This window comes from Salvelinus alpinus, chromosome 3, assembly GCF_045679555.1.
Source record: "Salvelinus alpinus chromosome 3, SLU_Salpinus.1, whole genome shotgun sequence".
Classification (NCBI taxonomy): domain Eukaryota; kingdom Metazoa; phylum Chordata; class Actinopteri; order Salmoniformes; family Salmonidae; genus Salvelinus; species Salvelinus alpinus.
Window position 1 is genome coordinate 60949581 of NC_092088.1, and position 22454 is coordinate 60972034.

At 42.9% G+C, this 22454-nt stretch overlaps 1 protein-coding gene across 14 annotated transcripts in view; it reads right to left on the reverse strand.

Moving 5' to 3' along the window:
* Positions 1 to 20041, reverse strand: part of kcnma1a (potassium large conductance calcium-activated channel, subfamily M, alpha member 1a) — a 261503-nt gene extending 241462 nt beyond the window's left edge. For 8 of the 14 annotated variants that reach the window (XM_071393538.1, XM_071393540.1, XM_071393539.1 and 5 more), the window contains exon 1: positions 19027 to 20039. In XM_071393538.1, the coding sequence (XP_071249639.1) occupies positions 19027 to 19314 (288 nt within the window). In that variant the 5' untranslated portion in view covers positions 19315 to 20039. Of the gene's footprint in view, positions 1 to 19026 lie in introns of all 14 variants that reach the window. The other 6 variants (XM_071393543.1, XM_071393542.1, XM_071393541.1 and 3 more) reach the window with 2 other exon arrangements.
* Between the last annotated feature and the right edge of the window lie 2413 nt (positions 20042 to 22454).

Here is a 22454-nt window from a genome sequence, read left to right on the forward strand (position 1 = left end):
GCCACGACCTATCTTCAATGCTCTTACTGAGGGAAGGAGGTTGTTGGCCAAGATCTCGCGATGCATGGCCCCATCCATCCTCCCCTCAATACGGTGCAGTCGTCCTGTCCCCTTTGCAGAAAAGCATCCCCAAAGAATGATGTTTCCACCTCCAAGCTTCACGGTTAGGATGGTGTTCTTGGGGTTGTACTAATCCTTCTTCTTCCTCCAAACACGGCGAGTGGAGTTTAGACCAAAAAGCTCTATTTTTGTCTCATCAGACCACATGACCTTCTCCAATTCCTCCTCTGGATCATCCAGATGGTCATTGGCAAACTTCAGACGGGCCTGGACATGCGCTGGCTTGAGCAGGGGGACCTTGCGTGCGCTGCAGGATTTTAATCCATGACGGCGTAGTGTGTTACTAATGGTTTTCTTTGAGACTGTGGTCCCAGCTCTCTTCAGGTCATTGACCAGGTCCTGCCGTGTAGTTCTGGGCTGATCCCTCACCTTCCTCATGATCATTGATGCCCCACGAGGTGAGATCTTGCATGGAGCCCCAGACCGAGGGTGATTGACCGTCATCTTGAACTTCTTCCATTTTCTAATAATTGCGCCAACAGTTGTTGCCTTCTCACCAAGCTGCTTACCTATTGTCCTGTAGCCCATCCCAGCCTTGTGCAGGTCTACAATTTTATCCCTGATGTCCTTACACAGCTCTCTGGTCTTGGCCATTGTGGAGAGGTTGGAGTCTGTTTGATTGAGTGGGTGGACAGGTGTCTTTTATACAGGTAACGAGTTCAAACAGGTGCAGTTAATACAGGTAATGAGTGGAGAACAGGAGGGCTTCTTAAAGAAAAACTAACAGGTCTGTGAGAGCCGGAATTCTTACTGGTTGGTAGGTGATCAAATACTTATGTCATGCAATAAAATGCGAATTAATTACTTAAAAATCATACAATGTGATTTTCTGGATTTTTGTTTTAAATTCCGTCTCTCACAGTTGAAGTGTACCTATGATAAAAATTACAGACCTCTACATGCTTTGTAAGTAGGAAAACCTGCAAAATCGGCAGTGTATCAAATACTTGTTCTCCCCACTGTATATATATATGAAAAATGTGTGTGTGTGTGTATGTGTATATATATATATATATATATATATATATACACACACATTACACACACATTTATATATACATACACATCAATATCAACTCTATCTACAAACACACACTTTGTTCACTAGTTTATTTAGAAAATATTATCTTAACTCTATTTCTTTAACTGCATTGTTGGTTCAGGGCTTGTAAATAAACATTTTACAACGGTAAAGTCAACACCTGTTGTATTCGGCGCGTGTGACAATTTGATTTGATGATATATTTTTTCTATGGAAGGGTGACGGTGAACAGCTTCAGGCGTTCCAAGATGTTCTTAAATCTTATTCTGAGCACCTGAGATTCACTATGCAAACGTTGGAGAAATTATTGCATTGGAGCAACTAGAGAGTGAAGCTTTTCCTTTTCCATGACAGCCCAGCCAGCATGTTAACCCTCTGGGGCTAACTAGATAGCTAACAGAGCCCTGTTGTCATCACACCGCTAGTCTGATCTCTGAGCAAACAGAGCAGAGGAGGCACTACTGAGATCCCTGAAGGTCACAGCCATGTCCTCTACACTGCCTCTCCATCTCTCTCCGTCTTTCTCTCACCTCTCACAGCATTACCGCACACAGCTCAAAGCACCAATTATGACATTAAACACGTTTTGATGTCTGCAGATCACTGGTTCACTGCCTTCCCTTCCCGGACTGCTAGGGGGTTGGGAATGGGGGAGACTGGGAGGAGGATGATGACTGGCTATGCCTTAGTAATAATAAGCAGCAGTAGCGCCAGAAGAGAGCAGTCGCAGCAGGCTATTGCTTTGCGTGTCCCAGCAGTGTCCGGTCACTGTGTTCCCGTGTGATAGCATAGAGAGACGGGGCATTTTCATGGGCACATCGTTCCAACGAGACCAAACTGGCACTCCGAATAGAATTTTGGATAATATTTTTCTACTGTTCTAGTCAGCTTGCACTCAGGGTTGATCTGTGCTGACAGAATAGAGGTGCTTATATATAAACAGTAAATACACTTAAACATGTACACACACACACCCAAGCTCCGACATAATATATGTCGGATATGCACACATCCAGACACACACACAAAGATGCATTCAAACGCACTCACACAAATTTGCATGAGAGGCTTCTGAGAGTGTGAAAAATGGGGCTTATATCCTAAGCCCTGACAGACAATGGAGAGTCCATCTTTTCCCCTTGTGATATTTAGAGCAGGACACTCTAGCCAGTATCACTTCCCGACACTGGTGCTGCTATTGTGGCAAACACAACAGTGATTGATAATACCAAACCTATATATCCACATTCCACTGAAATGACCTCCAATCTCCATACAAGACACCCTTTCAGCTGTCTCCCACAACAGTGGAGTGTGTCTACCCATAGGATGAGCCCCCTCCTCACATTGAGTGCTTAAGGACAACAGCTGAAGAGGCGTGAGTGCGTGTGTGCGTAGATCCCACTGCTATCCTGATATCTTTGGCCAGCCCAGGCGTTATAAGCTGTATATCGCCCTCCTACACCCCTCAAATGTACCCTACAGCCCTCTCCAACCAGAGGGCCCATATGCTAAAGGTTTTCCGCTGCCACTTGGCTGGGCCGGGATCAGGTGGCTTTAAGTCCCCACTGAACGTTCCCAATATGGGGAATCAGAATGTCGGCGCTCCAGAGCTTTTCATTTGAGCCAGGTATACCTTCCAGTCTGACCCCTGACCCCTGGAATATTTCCTGCCGAGCTCCTTTTAATAGTCCTTTGACAGCAGGAAGAACACATAACAGCAGGGAGGAGAGGCGGAGGGGAAGAGAGGGAGAGAGGAGTGAGGGGAGGAGGAGAGATTGGGGCGGCAGGTAGTGGTTAGAGCGTTGGGCCAGTAACTAGCTGGATCGAATCCCCGAGCTGACAAAGTAAAAATCTGTCGTTCTGCCACTGAACAAGGCAGTTAACCCACTGTTCCCCGGTAGGGGCGTCAATGCAAATAAGAATTTGTTCTCAACTTGACTTGCCTAGTTAAATAAAGGTTACATTTAAAATAGGGGAGAAGGGGAAAGAGAGGAGTGGGAAGACTGAGGAGGGAGGGTGAGAGAGTAGAGGAAAGGGGAGAGGGCTCTGAACTGTCTACTACCTCATGGTATACATAGTTGGGATTGACATATGACCACTGTGGATTATCGTGCATCAGAAGTGACAAACCACGGTTCTCTGTATCTCTCTACAAGGCCAATGGATTAGAATCCAACAAAAGAGGATATTCGTGTTGAAGAATAGGTTTGGAATGACATTGACATTTGTCTTTCTATATAGAGATAGATGAGCTCAGAAGCACTTTATTCTACAATCCTTTACCAGCTACTACTATTGGCCATGGTTACTTTCAGGTATGACAATAAGTACCAGGTAGCACATTGGTAGTCTACTGTATGAACTGCTCGTTTCAATAGAATCCAAAAGAATTACAGGATCATGGCATTATAGAATTACAGGATTAAGAAATTATCTGGTAATTAACATTTGGCCACGCGTTTTCTAAAACACAAAATAAACAGTGGAGTATGAAATAAAGTGAAACCAGAAGTTCAAACAGTTTCTGCTTGCCTATATTTGTCTGAACCATATGGGTGTCCATATCCGGCCATACACAATTTGTCTTGTTTTCCTTTATTTTGGGACTTGAGTTCGCCAGACAGCAGAGTTACTCCCAGTACATCAGAGCAGGAGAGAAGAACGTTTGTGAATCAGTAGAAACTGGTCACGCTCTTCTTCGGGATGGATGGTTGGGAGGCACGCTGCTCACTCCATGCCAGTGTCAATGATACATGACACGACGCATTGAAGTCAACCACTGGCAGGACACAACACATAGGCTACAGCGGACAGGACAGGAGACTGCCCAGTGCTTATACACACAGCTTAGATTAATGGTCCATTGCACATTGTGAAATGGCCCTTCCCGGTCTGTATGTGATCGTCTGAGCTTCTTATTGGAAGCCATTGATAACTGACAAGATGCTAAACTGAGCTGGGCTGTGTTGAGGCTGGGGCTAAACAATACTAGGCTAGCCAGGCTTTATTTAGAGTGACAGTGGGCTGGGCTAAACTGGGGTGTGCTGGGCCTTGGTTAGGCTGGTCTGGGCTATGTTGCGGCTGAATTATGCTAGGCTAGTCATGGGTTAGAGAGTGACAGCTGAAGGCAGGGTGGGTGTATGCTCTCTGCTGCTCTGGCAAAATACAGCCGGCTGGTTGCCAAGCACAGAGGATACACAGCCACACACAGTTCCTCTCTGCAGAGTAGGGACCTCCACAATCCACATGAACCCTTTACACTCGTACCCATATATGGGTTGAAAATGGCTGATTTGGGCACCGATAAGCGAAAACAATTGTAACAGTGGCTGTACAGTAATTGTCAGAGCTCAGGCTTTTCAGCGCTTTATGGGTTTTGACTGACAACCGTTCTGAACTTGAGCACTGCACGAGACAAGAAGTTACCCCCGTCCCTACCGCTAATTGGGCAAATTTTGCACATTTTGTGTTGCCTGAGCGAGGGAAACGCTGTAAATTAAAGAGAAAAGCACTTCAGGGTCGTAAGCACAATAAATGTATAACAAAAGTATGATTTGGATTCATGACATATTATATGAAATGGATGACGTAGTACACAAAAAAACGGGACCATTTTTGGCTCGTGAGCGAGCACCACTTTCAAAACTACAAAAATTATCTTAAAGTTCAAGAGTGCATATTTAAGAGGACTCAATGTATTTTGAAATATGAGACGTTGAGGATTAGAATAAATACCACTTTGATGTCATACAAGCCAAACACCAGTGAGTTCAAATGTGCACTTCACATTAACATATCATAAAACCATGATTATAGAGTCGACGTTTATGATCACTATGCTTGATGTACAGTTACAAGAGGACATGAGTCAGACCCTGGGTTGTTCTGATCATCATTTTCTATTTTCTCGCAGAAAACGCATCACTCCGATGCGTACCAAAATTACAAAATCGGTGAATCGCCCTGTGAAAGCCTAACACTAAGATCATATTTTATAACTTAGCTAGTCACATTGGCAATAGAACAAGCTTTTAAACGATGCCCACCTGACCCACATTAAGATTTATAATAGGGCCTTTTTGGATTGCGTAAACAACAGTAATTGTGTTCCAAACAAAACAACTACAAGTGTGCTTGCTGAGGGCTGTGGCGGACGTGACATTTGGTCAGCTGATTGTTGTCATGCAAATGACTGCCGGTAATTAACAAACATGTTTAGCACCTCCAGGCCTCCAGGCCCCCAGACCTCCAGGCCTCCAGGCCCCCAGACCTCCAGACCTCCAGGCCTCCAGACCTCCAGGCCCCCAGACCTCCAGGCCTCCAGGCCCCCAGACATACAAGTCACTGATAGGCTCCTTTGGAACATCTACATATTTTTCTTCTAATAAATCCATTTAATTTACACCATCACAATAAGGCCATTATATTGTAGGCAGAAACATAAGTAGGAAGAAAATGTATTTCAGTAGAACAGAATATGAGTCGGCCTACTCTATGTTATCCGGCTATGCGCCAGGCTGTAGGCTGTAGGCCAGTGCCACAGAATTTCTAAACCCAGTGGCGCAACATCGCAAGACTTCTGGGAACACTTGCGAGACAGACGAAACAGACCAGGTCGGGGTTTGTGGTTTAAGACATCCTTCTTTCGTTGTTAAAATGTCTGGAAATCTAAAGGCACAACGTAGATCCGAGCCAATGTCTTGAACATGTTACTACTCCAACCTTGTGAAAGTGACAAACTGACTCTCTAATTTTCGTCAAAAACAACTTCATATCGAAGGAGTGCCTTTGATTTGATAGTCTGCACATGGGCAGTTCAGCGTGAGAACCTTTAGACTCTACGAACTGTTTCTGCACAGATACCCAACATTGCCATGACATCGCCTACAAGTGTGATCGGGGATTTCTATGGAGTAGCAGTTTTAACCCATTTTCATACTGTAGGGTCTTTGCTAGTTCATTTAGCAGACAAGATATGCTTATAGAGTGCATTAGGAAAGTATTCAGACCCCTTGACTTTTTCCACATTTTATGTTACAGCCTTATTCTAAAATGGATTCAAATTGTTCTTTTTTATATCCATTTTAGAATAAGGCTCTAACGTAACAAAAAAGTGGAAAAAGTCAAGGGGTCTGAATACACTAAGTCAAGTGCCATTATTTTATATAATTTTATAGTAAGAAGAATTGAACTTAGCTGAATAAAATAGAAAGGATATTTTTCCCATTCCGGAGCAAGTGCACATATGAAGTAGCTATGTTGAGAGTAAAAGTGATCATTTGAAACAGGTCCTATACCCTAGATTCAGGAGTTATTTGGCAACTTTAGTTGTGAATGATACAAACCTTAGAATGTCTTAGAAATCAAAACCTATATGGACTGCATGATGTGACTATGGGCTATTGATCATTTGAAAAAGGTCGCAAAAAAGTTTGCTTGTTCCTTGCCTCAGGCTACACAGCTGTTCTCTCATCAAGTGATCATATTTTCACCCATCAGACTATTCTCAATTTAATCTCGTCTTTATTAATATGTAAAATTAGTTTAGATTTAGAATGGCCCATTATCAAATGGGCAGGAACAGGGGCAGGGGATAAAAAAAGATGATCATCGATATCAACTCAATTAACTAATGGAGGTTGCTTTCCCTCAGTCCAGGTAGGCTTCTCCGGTTTTAAAGCACAGCTGAGAAATAAATAAAGTAGCAGCTGGAATCCTCCTCTTTTTAATGTTAGCCATCAAAACGTTGCTTTCACACGGGATTGCATGTAGAAATGTCTGGCATTATAAGAATACTTATGTATTTTTTCATTTCTTAATAAATAAATCAATTCTGGATTGTGTGCCTATTGTTTTTTATTATTATTATTGCTAAGTACTGTTGGAGCTAGAAACACAAGCATTTCGCTGCACCGGCGATAACATCTGCAAATCTGTACGTGACGAATAAACTTTGATTTGATTATTTCGCCCTACGCATCAACCACTGTTCGAGGAGCATGCAGCCTCTCTCTGTGTCACAGGTGATATTCCATCCAAACTCTGTATGCCACAGCCTCTCCAACCCTGTTCCTGCAGCTACCCAGTGTTTCATTTGGGAAACTAGTTCAAATCTATTCAGGAACATCGATAGTAACATGTTTTCACAACTATACATATTCCATTAAACTGTTGACAGCCTCTCTCCTTTATTCCTTTCTCAAGTGCACAGAGAGAGAGATGGAAACACACAGTGGTGAGATATTCTCTAGCTAAAAGGTCATGTGTCAGCCTATTAATTATGAAAATATTTTAAAAAAGTGCTATTACTAGGCATAAGCTCTGATATGTGGATGGATGTTTTGAATGAATCATCACTTTTGAAAGCACTGTCCATTTCATTGTGTTTGGCTTTGAAACAACATCTACAATGACCATGTTTTACACCCAGTTTCAACCTGCTGTTGAACTTCTTTCTTCAAATTGATCACCAGTGAGGTGAGTTTTAAAAGCATGATACTGTTTTGATAAATGTTTGATGTGATTTTCCATTGCATTTGCATTGATGTCAGAGTGGTTAAAGGGACAATAGAGCCCTGAGTACCAGGCCATTAGTGCCCTGATGGTCATTAGTGAGTTGGGTACTACCAAAGCATGTCCAGAGTGCATAAGAGGAGATCACGGTGACTCAACGGTCACGTGGAATTTGACTACGGTCATGACTCATTACTGTTGGTGTGGCAGTAATATAGACACCGCAACAGCCCTACGCTTGCTGTAGTTCCTCAACAGCCCTACGCTTGCTGTAGTTCCTCAACAGCCCTACGCTTGCTGTAGTTCCTCAACAGCCCTACGCTTGCTGTAGTTCCTCAACAGCCCTACGCTTGCTGTAGTTCCTCAACAGCCCTACGCTTGCTGTAGTTCCTCAACAGCCCTACGCTTGCTGTAGTTCCTCAACAGCCCTACGCTTGCTGTAGTTCCTCAACAGCCCTACGCTTGCTGTAGTTCCTCAACAGCCCTACGCTTGCTGTAGTTCCTCAACAGCCCTACGCTTGCTGTAGTTCCTCAACAGCCCTACGCTTGCTGTAGTTCCTCAACAGCCCTACACTTACTGTAGTTCCTCAACAGCCCTACACTTGCTGTAGTTCCTCAACAGCACAGCTAGGAGAGCTAAAAAAAGCACCTTATAGTTGAACTCTTCTTTGATTCATAACAGTGCATTGAAATGACTTAGGAACTGTGCACACTTGAGGTGTGACCACTTGGAGACACCAGTTAGTCCTCTCACTAAAACCCTTGTTGTTCTTTTGTCTTATGTTGCCCATACACCCCCCCACCAAAAAAATACATGTATTTATTTATTTTAGGAACTCAGTCCAGCTATAAACTTACTTTAGGAACTCAGTCCAGCTATAAACTTACTTTAGGAACTCAGTCCAGCTATACACTTACTTTAGGAACTCAGTCCAGCTATAAACTTACTTTAGGAACTCAGTCCAGCTATAAACTTACTCTTGAAAGTTGTAATAGTAGACTGCACAAGTTTCAATGACAATTTTGGGTCGTGCATCATCAGCTCCTCATGTCATGTTAGTCATTGCATACCTTAGAGAGCTATTTAGAACTTGTCAGAAAAGCTAACGTTTTTTTATTTAGGTTTTTTAGCCCATAGATTGTTTTACTTTTTTTGACACTCAAATAGCACATGAATACACATTACACATGGCAAAAGCATAGAATTGCAAGAAAATGTTCTTTAAAACTGCAAACTTTTCTTTGCACCCAATTACAAAATGTGTAGAATTGCAGGAAATACAGTTTAAACCTGCTAAACTCTCCACCAACAAGAGGGGTGTGAACAGTGTGTGTCATGAACAGCGCTTGTACCCATAGAAATAGACATGGCAAGTGCAGCGGGGGGTACAGGTTGTTCCCCATTGCTGGAAGGGGGGCCCCCCCGAGTGAAAAAAAGTTTGAGAACCCCTGCACTACAGTGAGGCAGCACTAGTAGGAAGTGCAAGTCATCAACACTGGGACTAAGACACTTTTCACATCGGATTTACGGTATGTTGCCTGTAAAAAAAAAAAAAGGGAAATGTTTATATGACCCCATTTCAAACAGGCCCACTTTTACCACATTCTTGCTGACATAAGCCTTTTACACATCCCATGGTATGCCAGCGACGAGTGGGGGGGTATGCAGATGTGGGTTGGTGTCTATTTTAATAAATCCATTGAATATACATCGTCACAAAAAAATCTATTATTAATTTGTTTAGGCAGGACCTAAGAAATATTTGAAGACTAATTAAATGTATTTCTAAATAATAGAATAGCATATTTTGAGATTAATAATGTTATTGTCTGTGCAGCCTATCGGCTACATGGCTGTGCCATGCAAATTAAATCAATAAGTTGTTATTTTGTCCATTAAAAACAGACAAGACACACTTATTCCCCTGCCCTGATCACAGTAAACACACATTCTATAGTAAGAATATAACAGAATAAAATATAAAGAATATTTTTACCACACAACTTGAGTGTCACAGGATCGTGTTAAACCACACTCATACAGTACAACAAAAAAGTTGTATTTTGAAACATACCTCAAGCCCAGGGCCATGGCCAGGGTTTGCGTTATAGTGATGTCCAGTTGGCCATTTTTTGTTGTTAAACCTCTAAAAGGCTATTTGGAGAAGAGCAAAAACAAGCAAAAATCACCTTGGCTGCTGTGGCTTCATTCACACCAGTTAATCTACAAACGCATAGCTTATTAGCTATACAATTAGCCACTACACATGACCTCACAGTAACTCAGTACTGGGATTAAAAACCGATAAATTAATACGTACAAAGGGATGTTAGCAGAAAAAGTATTTCGGAAACAAAAGGTAAACAAATAAGTTCTTTACAGAAAAAAAAGTGTGCAGTTAAACAGCTATTTTCCTGCAATTCTACACATTTTGCCATCCATTACTTATGCCATGTTAAAACGGACATTTCAAAAATGTTAAAACTTCATATTCATTATCTCCAGCACCACCCTAACATCAACATATGTGAAATGGTGTTTCTGTGTTTTGTAGTAAAAAATACAAATTATATCATAAACCAATTAGTGGACAATTAGGAGGCAATGCCTACTAATAACTGTTTAGTATCACATGATGCAGACCGATGATGTTATCTTCCTCTATCTTTTTTACTACAAAACATATAAAACACAATTTTCACATATGTTGATGTTAGGTGCTGGAGATGAATATAAAGTTCAACAATTTTGAAATGTCCCTTTTAATATGATATCTGACTGAAAATGACTAAAGAAATCAAAAGAATGTGGGCCCCCTGAAGGTCAGGGCCCCTGGGCACGTGCCCGGTCAGTAATTCAGCCATGATTACTACAAGTGTAGATAGCTGGCTGGACTAACTAGACTAATTAATCAATCAACATGTTTCTACTGACATGGGCTAACTGAGTGTCATAAAGGAAAACTGCTGATGCATAACCAATTTTTGAAATCGCACCTCGTGTATTCTACTATTCTAACTCTCAACAGTTAATAATTTTACTATTCTAACTCTCAACTTAAATAATTTCTCTGAGCTCCATTGCAAAATGTGTATAATTGTAGGAAATTTGCAAAAAATGTCTCTTGGCTCCATGGAGATTCTCCACTGCACAGCTAGGAGAGCTAAAATAAAAACACCTTATAGTTGAACTCTTCTTTGAGTCATAACAGTGCATTGAAATTACGTAGGAACTGTGCACACTTGGGAGAGGTGTGGAACATTTTTGGAGCCAAGACCAATTTTTGCAATTTTAAAGCACATTTCCTGCAATTATACACATTTTGCAATGGAGCTGAGAGAGAACGTTGCAATTTTAAAGCTAATTTACAGGGATTCTACATATTCTGCCATGCTGAAAGAAAATGTAGCTTTTTTTTAAATTATTTCCTGAAATTCTATTCTCACTTTTTAAAATCCACATGAGCTTTTTTTCCTACTCTCACTCTGCTTTCTTAGGGAGCAGGTGTAGTATCTTAGATTATGAGTATCTTCACCATGATACCCATAGAAAATAATAGCAATTCATATTTTCCAAAGCATGTGAGTCTCGTGTTCATATTTCACAACATCTGCAGGCTTTTGGAGTTTCTTATACACGATTGAGCCCTACACTTGAAAATAGGCCTACACTTGATTTAGCCTACATTATTGCATGTTAAATGTTTCTGATCAGTGATGGATGAGGAAAGGAAACGAATAGCACTTACTTTACCAGCCAGAGACCAATCAACCAAATATACAAACGGAGAGGGTCAGGATTAGGCTACTAAGAAACTGCGAGTGAAGAGCAAAATAATCCAGAGTCTAAGACGTTGGGGATGAGGGGGTGTGCTATACTGACATATGGAATTGTTTTAAGATGGTCATACTATGGATCATTTAGCTATTTAATTAAAAAAAAATAGAACATCTTTAGGGGTAAAAAATATATATATATATATATTTGATAAAATATAGATTTTGGCCTTCACTACTAAATAGAAACATATTGAATAACACATTCAGAAATGGAAAAAAGGATAGGTCTGACAAACACCGCTGCAGCTCTGCCACCTTTTACCGCAGATGCGGAAGTGCAACACCGGCGGATGCGGTGGATTGAGACGCAGCCAATGCAAAAACCATAACTCTAAACTGACGGATTTTGATGGGGTTATTTTTGTGATGTTATTTAGGGGGTTAAGCTACATAACATTGTAACAAAATGTTCTGATCAGTGCTAATAAATGAGAGAACTAGATGAAGATGATCATGAGCAGCACTCACCTCAGCTAGAATTAACCCCAGCCTAATTGTAGCCTAAGCAACATACAAAGATTCAGTGAAAACAAATCTGACATTGAGCAGATGTGTGTTAGATATGCACATAGCTACATTAGCATGGTTTTGGATTGGAGATTTTCCTCTTCTGCAGAAAACACCGGGCAGAGTGAATGTGAGAGGCAGAGGCTGTGTTCCAATTATCTGGATTGGAATACTTTACTTTCCTCATCTCCTTTCCTATGTGAACCCTGAGTTGAGTACAATTAGGTGGGCAGCCCATCCAGTGATCAGGAGGGGAAGGAGACAAGGTGAGGAGATGAGGTTAAAGGGGAGGAAGTCATTTGAAAATATTGGGACATAACCCAGAGATGCAACACCACACACACACACGCCTCACGCCCGCAGCCCCTCAATTTCCACCTCCTCCTGACTCACCCGACCCGTCAGTTTCCAGCTCCAGTTTTGTCACCCTCGATTCCCCGTTCCCAGTATCCCCAGTACTAAGCCCTGTGGGCCCGCATCACGTTACTAATACCATGCCAACGGAGCCGGCCGCGCCATCCAGCTCAACACAGATCTGGTTTCCCTCCTTAATACTCCTAACAAGCTTGTTCCCTCTGTGGCCAAGTGTCAAACCAACACCCTCCTACCAAAGTCACCCCCGAAGGACTAGCCCTGCTCTGCCCTGCCTTCCCTTCCCTTCCCTTGCCCCCCACAAGGGAAACAACATGGAGCCCTAACAGTGGGGACCTTCTTATAGCAGTTCTACATTTAGAGGAAACTTGATACGGAGGGATACACACCAGCAGACAAACGATGGATGCTTCATTATGCCGTGTGTGGGTTGATGTGTATGAGCATATTTGTAGCTGTACGAGAAGACATATGATGATGCCATTTTAGATCAGCCGAGCTATGGATAAATAAACTGACAATGAATTGACAGCCAGCTAAATGACAGTCTAAATAGCATGGGTACATACTGCAGCATAGAATAGTGTCATTATCTAACAGTTATACGTGGCTCTATGATGGACTGACTCCTTTTTTACATTCTTTTCAGTTAGGAGAAAAAAATGTATGCTGTCGCTGCCTCACTTTCCAACGAAGGTAATCAATACAGTTACAGATCGGATGATATTTGACGATATAGCATATCATTTTTGCAGTAATTTCCTAGACATGCACCAGAACGGCAGTATTTTTCCTTCATAGCTTGTTCTCCGTCTACTTTTAAAAATAGGGAGCCCATTTGCTTTAAGCACTTATTTCCATGACTGATCGAAACAAATTTTTTCAAAGTTCTCTCTTGTTCCTCTGCAGCAGACATATGATGAGCACTAGGTTAAGGACATTGAATTGCAATAAAATTACAGTATCAAATTGCAATACATATAGAATCGTGAGCATCGCAATACATATCGTATCGGCACCTAAGTATCGTATTGTGAGGTCCCTGGCAATTTCTAGCCCTAATCAATAATGTAGTGACCTTAACCAGTGGCGAATTTAGGCATAGGCGACATGGGCTGCCGCCCAGGGCAGCATCTTGCCGGGGGCGGCATGGGGCTCACAAAACAAGAGTTTAAAAAAAATACACATTTAAAAAAATTTACAAATAATATTATTCCGAATGGTGACATTTGCGCGATCGGTTTTCTATCGCTCATTTGCACGTCACGTCCATGATATCATGTCACCTTGTGGGACTGTGGGTCAATTAACCTTGTCGAAGTGGGCGCCCTGATTCTAGTTTGTGAGCTAGGCAGGCTACTGCCTGGGAAGGTCTCCCACTCAGAAGTACGAGATGGGGAGGGGGGCGGGGGTAGGTTGACCTCAGGCCTCCCCACTGGAAGCCCGAGGTAGGGGGAGTGGGGGAATCTATCAAATAGTGCACCTCTAACTTTGTACAGTACTAATGCAATTAGTTGTGCAATTTAGTTTGTGTTGCTTGTTTGAAGTGCAATATTCAGGTTCTCTTCTTTATAAGTGTGTTATTCTATTGGTGTAATATAGGATTTGTGCAATTGAGTTTAATTTGTATGTTTTTTTGTTAGCAATAGGGTAAGTGTAATAATTAGATTCTCTTTTTTTATATATACTACCATTTTTCCATATTTGTCTTTGTTGCGAGTCTTATTTTTGTGTTTATATATATCGACCAGAGAGCCATACAAGCTAGAACCGCCACTGACCTTAACACATCACCTAGGGACCTCATCAAGATGTTCAGACATCATGGCGTAACGGTTAAAACGCTCTACAGACTAAGCCCTGTCTGAGCCGGGGATCATATCAAGGATCATCTAGCTATTTGAGTTAGAATTTTAAGAGCCCTTGACGTATCATAAAAATATATACAATAATTATTTGATGAAACAAGTGTCTGACCTTTATCTGAGATATAAACTCAGCAACAACAACAAAAAACATCCTCTCACTGTCAACTACGTTTATTTTCAGCAAACTTAACATGTGTCAATATTTGTATGAACATAACAAGATTCAACAACTGAGACATAAACTGAACAAGTTCCACAGTCATGTGACTAACAGAAATGGAATAATGTGTCCCTGAACAAAGGGGGGGTCAAAATCAAAAGTAACAGTCATCATCTGGTGTGGCCACCAGCTGCATTAAGTACTGCAGTGCATCTCCTCCTCATGGACTGAACCAGATTTGCCAGTTCTTGCTGTGAGATGTTACCCCACTCTTCCACCAAGGCACCTGCCCTAACACTCCGATCCAACAGGTCCCAGACGTGCTCAATGGGATTGAGGTCCGGCCTCTTCGCTGGCCATGGCAGAACATTGACATTCCTGTCCTGCAGAAAATCACGCACAGAATGAGCAGTACGGCTGGTGGCATTGTCATGCTGGAGGTTCATGTCAGGATGAGCCTGCAGGAAGGGTACCGCATGAGGGAGGAGGATGTCTTCCCTGCAATGACGACAAGCTCAGTCCGATGATGCTGTGACACACCGCCCCAGACCATGACGGACCCTCCACCTCCAAATCGATCCCGCTCCAGAGTACAGGCCTTGGTGTAACACTCATTCCTTCCACAATAAACGCAAATCTGACCATCACCCCTGGTGAGACAAAACCGTGACTCGTCAGTGAAGAGCACTTTTTGCCAGTCCTGTCTGGTCCAGGAACGGTGGGATTTGCCCATAGGCGACATTGTTGCCCGTGATGTCTGGTGACTCCTGCACAGCCACTCCTGCATTGTCTTGGCTGTGTGCTTAGGGTTGTTGACCTGTTGGAAGGTGAACCTTTGCCCCAGTCTGAGGTCCTGAGCATTCTGGAGCAGGTTGTCATCAATTATCTCTCTGTACTTTGCTCAGTTCATCTTGCTCTCAATCCTGACTAGTCTCCCAGTCCCTGCCGCTGAAAAACATCCAAACAGCATGATGATGCCACCACGCTTCACCGTAGGGATGGTATTGGCCAGGTGATGAGAGGTGCCTGGTTTCCTCCAGACATGAACCTTGGCATTCAGGCCAGAGTTCAATCTTGGCTTCATCAGACCAGAGAATCTTGTTTCTCATGGTCTGAGTGTCTTTTAGGTGCCTTTTGGCAAACATCAAGCAAGCTGTCATGTGCTGTCAGGTACTAAGGCCTGTCCTGGGTGAGTTTCAGCAGGGCTGCCTGGTTGGCTCGCTGGCCTGGGTGATGTGTTCATAATTAAGACATAATGAAGGAAAGAAACTTCGGAGATCCTGTTAACTCTTTAGATCTCCCTGGCCTCATCCTAATTTGATATGCAGACAAACGCATGCAACTCAAATCTTAGCACAAATTTCCCATTGAGATCAACGGTCGATTTAAATGTGAAGTAGTTTCATTCGTGCGTTTCTCAAATTTGGATTCAGTCTTTAAATTACTCAGAACCAGAGGGGCCATTGTCACATCAACAACAATCAACATAATGCCCGGTTTCACATCGCCCCCAAATCGGCTTTAGGGGTGCAATGCAATCTGCCATGATCTACCTAAGAGTGATCTGGCTCTGTGCTTTCCCTACTATTATATAACCCAGAAACAAGACACATTGGAGGGAGGATAGAGGGATGGTGGTCGAAAGATGGAGGGTGTAGGAGGGAGGGAGAATGGGAAGAGAGCCCTCTGCCTGCCCTGCCGTCCTCACTCTGATGCCCCTGGCTGTCACGATACAATGCTCAACATAGATGGGCAGTAACGGGCCGTTGCTTGCCCTATGCCAGGAGGACTTTGCAGAGAGGCAGAAAGAGAGAGAGGCACATGACTCAGCCCTATTTGAACTGGAAGCGACCCAAACAGCATCAAGGGTGAGCAAGGTCACGCTCTCAGGTCTCTCTCTCTGATTTTCTCTGTCCATCTCTCGATACAAAGTATGGATGGATAACTACACAGCCACAGTCTGTCTACTAATGTATTCTCACATGTCCATCTGATTGGGTCAAAGTGTCACATGATTCTTAAAACAGTTTCCTCATAGGGCTCCCGAATGGAGCAGTGGTCTAAGGCACTGCATATCAGTGCTTGAGGCATCACTACAGACACCCTGGTTCGATTCCAGGCTATATCACAACTGGCCGGGATTGGGAGTTCCATTGGGCGGCGCACAATTGGCCCAGCATCGCCCGGGTTTGGCCAGTGTAGGCAGTCACCGTAAATAAGAATTTGTTCTTAACTGGCATGCCTAAATAAAAGGTAAAAAAATATATATATAATAATTAAAATAAAAAAATAGGAGCAAGGATTTTTCAGATTCAACCATAATGCTAGACAGTAGGGTGAAATACACCAGGACAGAACCCCAACTAAACTAGACATTTTGAATAGAATGACTTTATTTAACCAACGGCATCATCTGTGCAAAGACTGGAGAAAACATCAACAGCGATTACTATGAAATGCTCTTTGAGTTGCAGGGTATGTGATGTGTACGATGTGATGTGCAATTTATCTGCGACGTGTCCACCTCGGAGTTCTCTATAACTAGTCGGCTCAACCAACCAGATGACCACTTGTGCCCTATAGAACACAGTGAGTCATAACAAACTGAAGCAGGCTTTTACCCAAAGGTGATTCATACATGATTCATGTTTTATGTGGGCCACCCCTAACCTACTGTAGCACTGGGACGAACCAACTAGGCAGTAAGCACAGCAGGGACATCCATACAGTCTATTTCTAGATCAACCATTCAGGTTACATTACTCAAGCAACACAACCAGGCATTTCACAGACAAAGAATATTGAAATATACCAAGCATTGATTACCCTGAAATAAGAACTCCTCCCTCTGCAACTGGGTCATAGACTTCCTGACTGGCCGACCCCAGGTGGTGAGGGTAGGCAACAACACCTCCACCACGCTGATCCTCAACTTGGGGGCCCCCTCATGTACTCCCTGTTCACCCATGACTGTGGCTACGCACGACTCCAGCTCAATCATCAAGTTTGCTGACGACACGACAGTGGTAGGCCTGATTACCAACAACAACAACGAGACAACCTACAGGGACAACGTTAGCGCCCTGGTGGAGTGGTGACAGGAAAATAACCTCTCAACGTCAAAAAAAACAAAAGGAGCTGATCGTACACTACAGGAAAAAGAAGAGGGAGGAAGCCCTCATCCACGGGGCCACAGTGGAGAGAGTCAAAATATTCAAGTTCCTTGGCGTGCACATCAATGAGGACCTGAATTGGTCCCACCACACAGACATCGTTGTGAAGAAAGTGCAACAGCACCTCAAGCCACAGGCGGGTGAAGAAATTTGGCATGGCCCCTAAGACCCTCACAAACTACAGATGCACCATTGAGAGCATTATGTTGGGCTACATCACCACCTGGTACGGCGACTGCACCACTCTCAACCACAAGGTTCTCCAGAGGGTGGTGCAGTCAGGCCAATGCGTCACCGGGGGCCCGCTGTCCTCCATTTACAGCACTCCGTGTCAAAGGAAGGCCAAGAAGCTCATTAAAAGGACCTCAGCCACCCGAGCCACACTCTGTTCACTCTGCTACCATCTAGTAGAGACGGTACAAGTGCATCAGAGCCAGGACCAGGAGACTGTGAAGCAGCTTCTATCACTTGGCCATCAGACTGTTGAACAGCACATCACTAGCCAGCTACCTGCCCGGTACTCAGCCCTGCACCTTGAGACTAATGCCCCATATATATATATATATATATACAGTTATGAATGCTAGTCACTTCCTATTCTGTTTATATACTGTTGTTTACACAATGTTTATGCATATACTGTATTCTGGACATAGCTCATCCTAATATACCTACTACTGTACATACTATTTTCCAAAGTATATACTGTCTATACACACCAGTTATTTATATTCTGGATTCTCACTCTAATATATCTACTTTGGATTGTTATTTATTTCAGATTTTTGGGAATTCTACTGCACTGTTGGAGCATTTCGCTGCACCTGCTATAACACCTGCAAATGTGTACTCAACCAATAAACGTTGATTTGAATACTGATATATACCAAGTATTGTTACTACCGAAAAACGGACATGTGCCAAGCATTGACTCTACTGAAATACTGATATATACAAAGCATTGATTGTACTGAAAAAAAACATGTAATAACGGGTAGACCACGGGTCTGGAATATAACCATGGATGAAGATAAAATAGAGAAGTATCCTATATTCTGTGTACTCCCTTACCACAGACTGGCCTGTTGTTGCAGGTGGGTGACAGTTGTTCTAGCTATGGGGCAGCTCCTTGTACTGTGTAAGTAATGGTGAGTCACTTTCACAGTGAAGGCCAATGCAACACAACACGAACTGGACTCAAGTCAATATGCCATGGTAAATCAACCGCCCCGGCCCAGGCTGGTAAGCTCTTATAAACAATGGATGACAACGTCGGGTCGGTCATAGGGTATTCAGTTAAATGTGTAAAGAAAGACAGTGAGTGGCGCAATATATGTCACCATAAAGGTTAAATTACGCACGAGATACCGTTGATGTTATGAGCGCCACATCAACAACCAACGGTTTATGTGTTTGTCATTAGCCTACCTTCTTTTTGGTGTTGCAGTGGCAGCACACGGTCCACAGGTATTTAAGGGTCCTCCAAAGGAGAATGATGAAGAGACCCCCGAAAAACGTCACCATAGAGGAGGCAAGGAATGCCCACCACATGCGTTGGCCATTATTGTCGCAGGGCACGTCTGGCGAGAAGGGGATGATCACGTCCATCTTGGATATAGAGATCGAGGAGTCCTGATTTTTATTATGATAGATATTTCTACTCATCATAGAGTTGCCGCTTCCATGGAGAACGGTGGCATCCGGCTCAGCTAGCATCTAGGAGCCTTGGAGAGCCTGTGCCAGCGTCCCCAGCCCCACTCACCAGCCATATTGCTTGAAACAAAAATACCCCCCTTCGCGTCCTATATTATTGTCACCCGCACGCACTAAACTGTTTATTGCAATCTAGTTCAGATTTCCGCTACAGTGGAAAACGCCGCACGCACAAACTGGACCGAAATAGCGGGTCGGTGTCCATTCGCTAGAGGCATTTAAATCCGCAGTAATGATGAACGTTGAGCGTTTTAGATTTTTAGGGGTTTTCCATGTCTTTCAGGACAAATGCCATGGCAAAGATGGTCTCATCTAGCAGGCGTCGAGGATGCCAATGTTTCAGATTATGATAGGCGCAGCGACATTAAACCAAGGCTGTTTTCTTCAACCACCTTCTCTCTGGCCTCTCAAACCGTCTTCCGTCCAGTGATTCCGTCGATTAACGGCGGACAATCGATGTCACTTTTCTAAACGCCAATATAATCGATAGCCTATATGGTTTTCGAATGGCTGAATATATTTCAAGTCCCCAAACGGTTGCCACGATGCGAAAACACAAAATACATAATCTAACGGTGTTTCCACTAAATTCAGCAAACAATGATAAGCTCTCGGGTAAATGTTGTTTTCCGCCACTGTTCCTCTGCTCCCGCCCAGGCTCGCGCAGATCCGCCAGCTGATTGCGCCTGTCAGATCCGCTCGCCCAGAGAACCCTAGCGAGATGAACAGGTAGGAGGGGCGGGGCGTAGCTCTAATAATAAAGATGGGCATAAAGAGCGCAGTAATACGGCTGAGCGCGGATATTTATACGAAGTGCCAAGCAGCCCCTTGTCTCAGTCAGTACTTAGGCAACAGCCTACATTGCGTTCTTTCCGTGTAATGTAGTTGTGTTTAAAATGACGCATGTCTCTGAGCTGCATATGTGACTGTCGTGCTGCGCTCTGCCTCTGTTCATTTGAGCAGCAGCCCACTATAACTCTCCTACTGTGATGCAGCAGCAGCTTTGGCGTGAAATGCCAAGGCTTCCATTTTAAGACCATTATTAGCTTGGCCACAGATGATTCCATCGAGCGCATGGAACACAGCAGTTGTCCCCATTTGTATTCTCAGAACTGAATCCGATAGGAATTCCCTTGCTACACAGCCACTGACACTATGATGAAGATGTTCTCTTATTCTCTGCGATCTGTAAATGACATTGGCTTATTTTCATCTGCATTTTGAAGGAGGCTCCTTCAATCATTCACCGACAACAGGTGTTTCCATTGCCAAAGACCTTATTCTGCCCCCAGTCTATTAGTCTTTAGATTCTGAAGACAATTAGACACAGGATAAGACAGGAACCGGTGCATCAATAGCCTATGGAAGGACATGGCTGTGTCCCAGGACAGGATGTCACAGAGGGCATGGGAATCCACAGCTGGGACTGGAACCAGTGATGTCAACATTCCAGGGCAAGTGCACTAGGCCTACCATGTGTCATAAAGGTCCAGACCTATTGTCTTGTCAGAGGGCATAGTGTGCTACACTGTTTTAACACCTCCCTTATTATCTCTGTGCTTTGATGAGTTTTCACCAGGTTATTCACTAACTACACTGTTAAACTGCTCTCAGATCAGTGTTGATAAGACCAAGGATACGCATATCAAATATATCTCATTAATCAACAGTTTGAGGGAGATGTGTAGCCTACTTGTTAAGGTGACAGCTAAGCCACCAAAATTACTATATCCATGTTATATTAATGGTTAATCATGTAATTAATGAATCCACTCGTTCACCCATCCCTCCATTCCATAATTTATTAATCCCTCCTCTCATTCATTCCTTCTTTCATTCATTTGTTCATTCATTCATTCATACACTCCATGTTTTTCTTGGCATGTGAGAGTATGTTGGTCTTAGTTAGGGTGGTCGTTACTAGGACACAGGATCTCCTGGTCAGACGATTTATACTTAGAATGTAAACATACATCCAGTTTAACTGAGGTGTAAAGAAGATATACTGTGGAGTCAGTGGGAGCTATATGCTGCTGATTTATAGTGTAGGAAGATTATTCCCTCAACCGAAATAGCTGTCATAACCAAATCTGCAATCTGGTGGATGGGCTGTGAAAGGCGAGCCTATTGGAGGAATATAGCTTTGCTGTATGTCTTTATAAGCAGTTTGATTTCATTCTAAATGGAGATGTCACAAATCAGTGTTAATGATCTTCTGTAGTGTAGTGACACCAAGGAGGAAGGTGTATAGGCCTGTACTGCTGAAAGTAGCAACCCTTTCCCTTTCCACATCTTTACTGAACTCTGTCTCTTTAAAGACATTGAATCTTTAAATTAAATCAAATTCCATATCAATTAATTAAATGTTAAACTTTTATTTTTGATTCAGTGTTTTGTACTGTTATACTTGAAATGAGCCCAACATGTCTTGCCGAACTATACTAATCAGTATTAATATTACAGATGTATACATGGGTTTATTTAGTGCTTTAAATTATATACTGATGTTACACTAGATAGTAACCTATGAGAGGTTATGAATGCAACCTCTGCTGTTCTCTCTCAGTATAGTACTGCATGGACACATGCTAGTTGTCCTCCTGCTGGACATTTAAAGAACTGCAAGATTAAGTCAATATAGCGTCAACACATCATGAATCACTATTTCAATAAGGCAAGGGAAACCCACTCTGATCAAAGCATTGTTGATTTGTTGGTATATGTTGACTTTTGTATTGCACCTGGATTTTATAATGGTCTGGTCTGCATTTATTTCACATTCTCTTATTTTGGAAGAAAATAAATATTACAAATGTTGATGAAATTCGCCTTATCGGAACAGTGACTCATATGCTGCAGTAGGTGTCCTCCTTACACGCTAAGGCAGGTTTCATACATCAGTAGGTGTCCTCCTTACACGCTAAGGCAGGTTTCATACATTTCTAAATAACAGATTTTGAAATACATGTAGATCAAAGAAATACAACGCTCCAAGCGGCACTCTGAAGGGCCTCTGGTGGGCTATAGTCCCCATCAGAGACCTAGTTTGGCCCGACATGAGAGGAAGCAACCAGTTGTATGCAAATCAACCAAGCTTTGGTCAGTTTGGAATTTTGTTATTTTATTAGGATCCCCATTAGTTG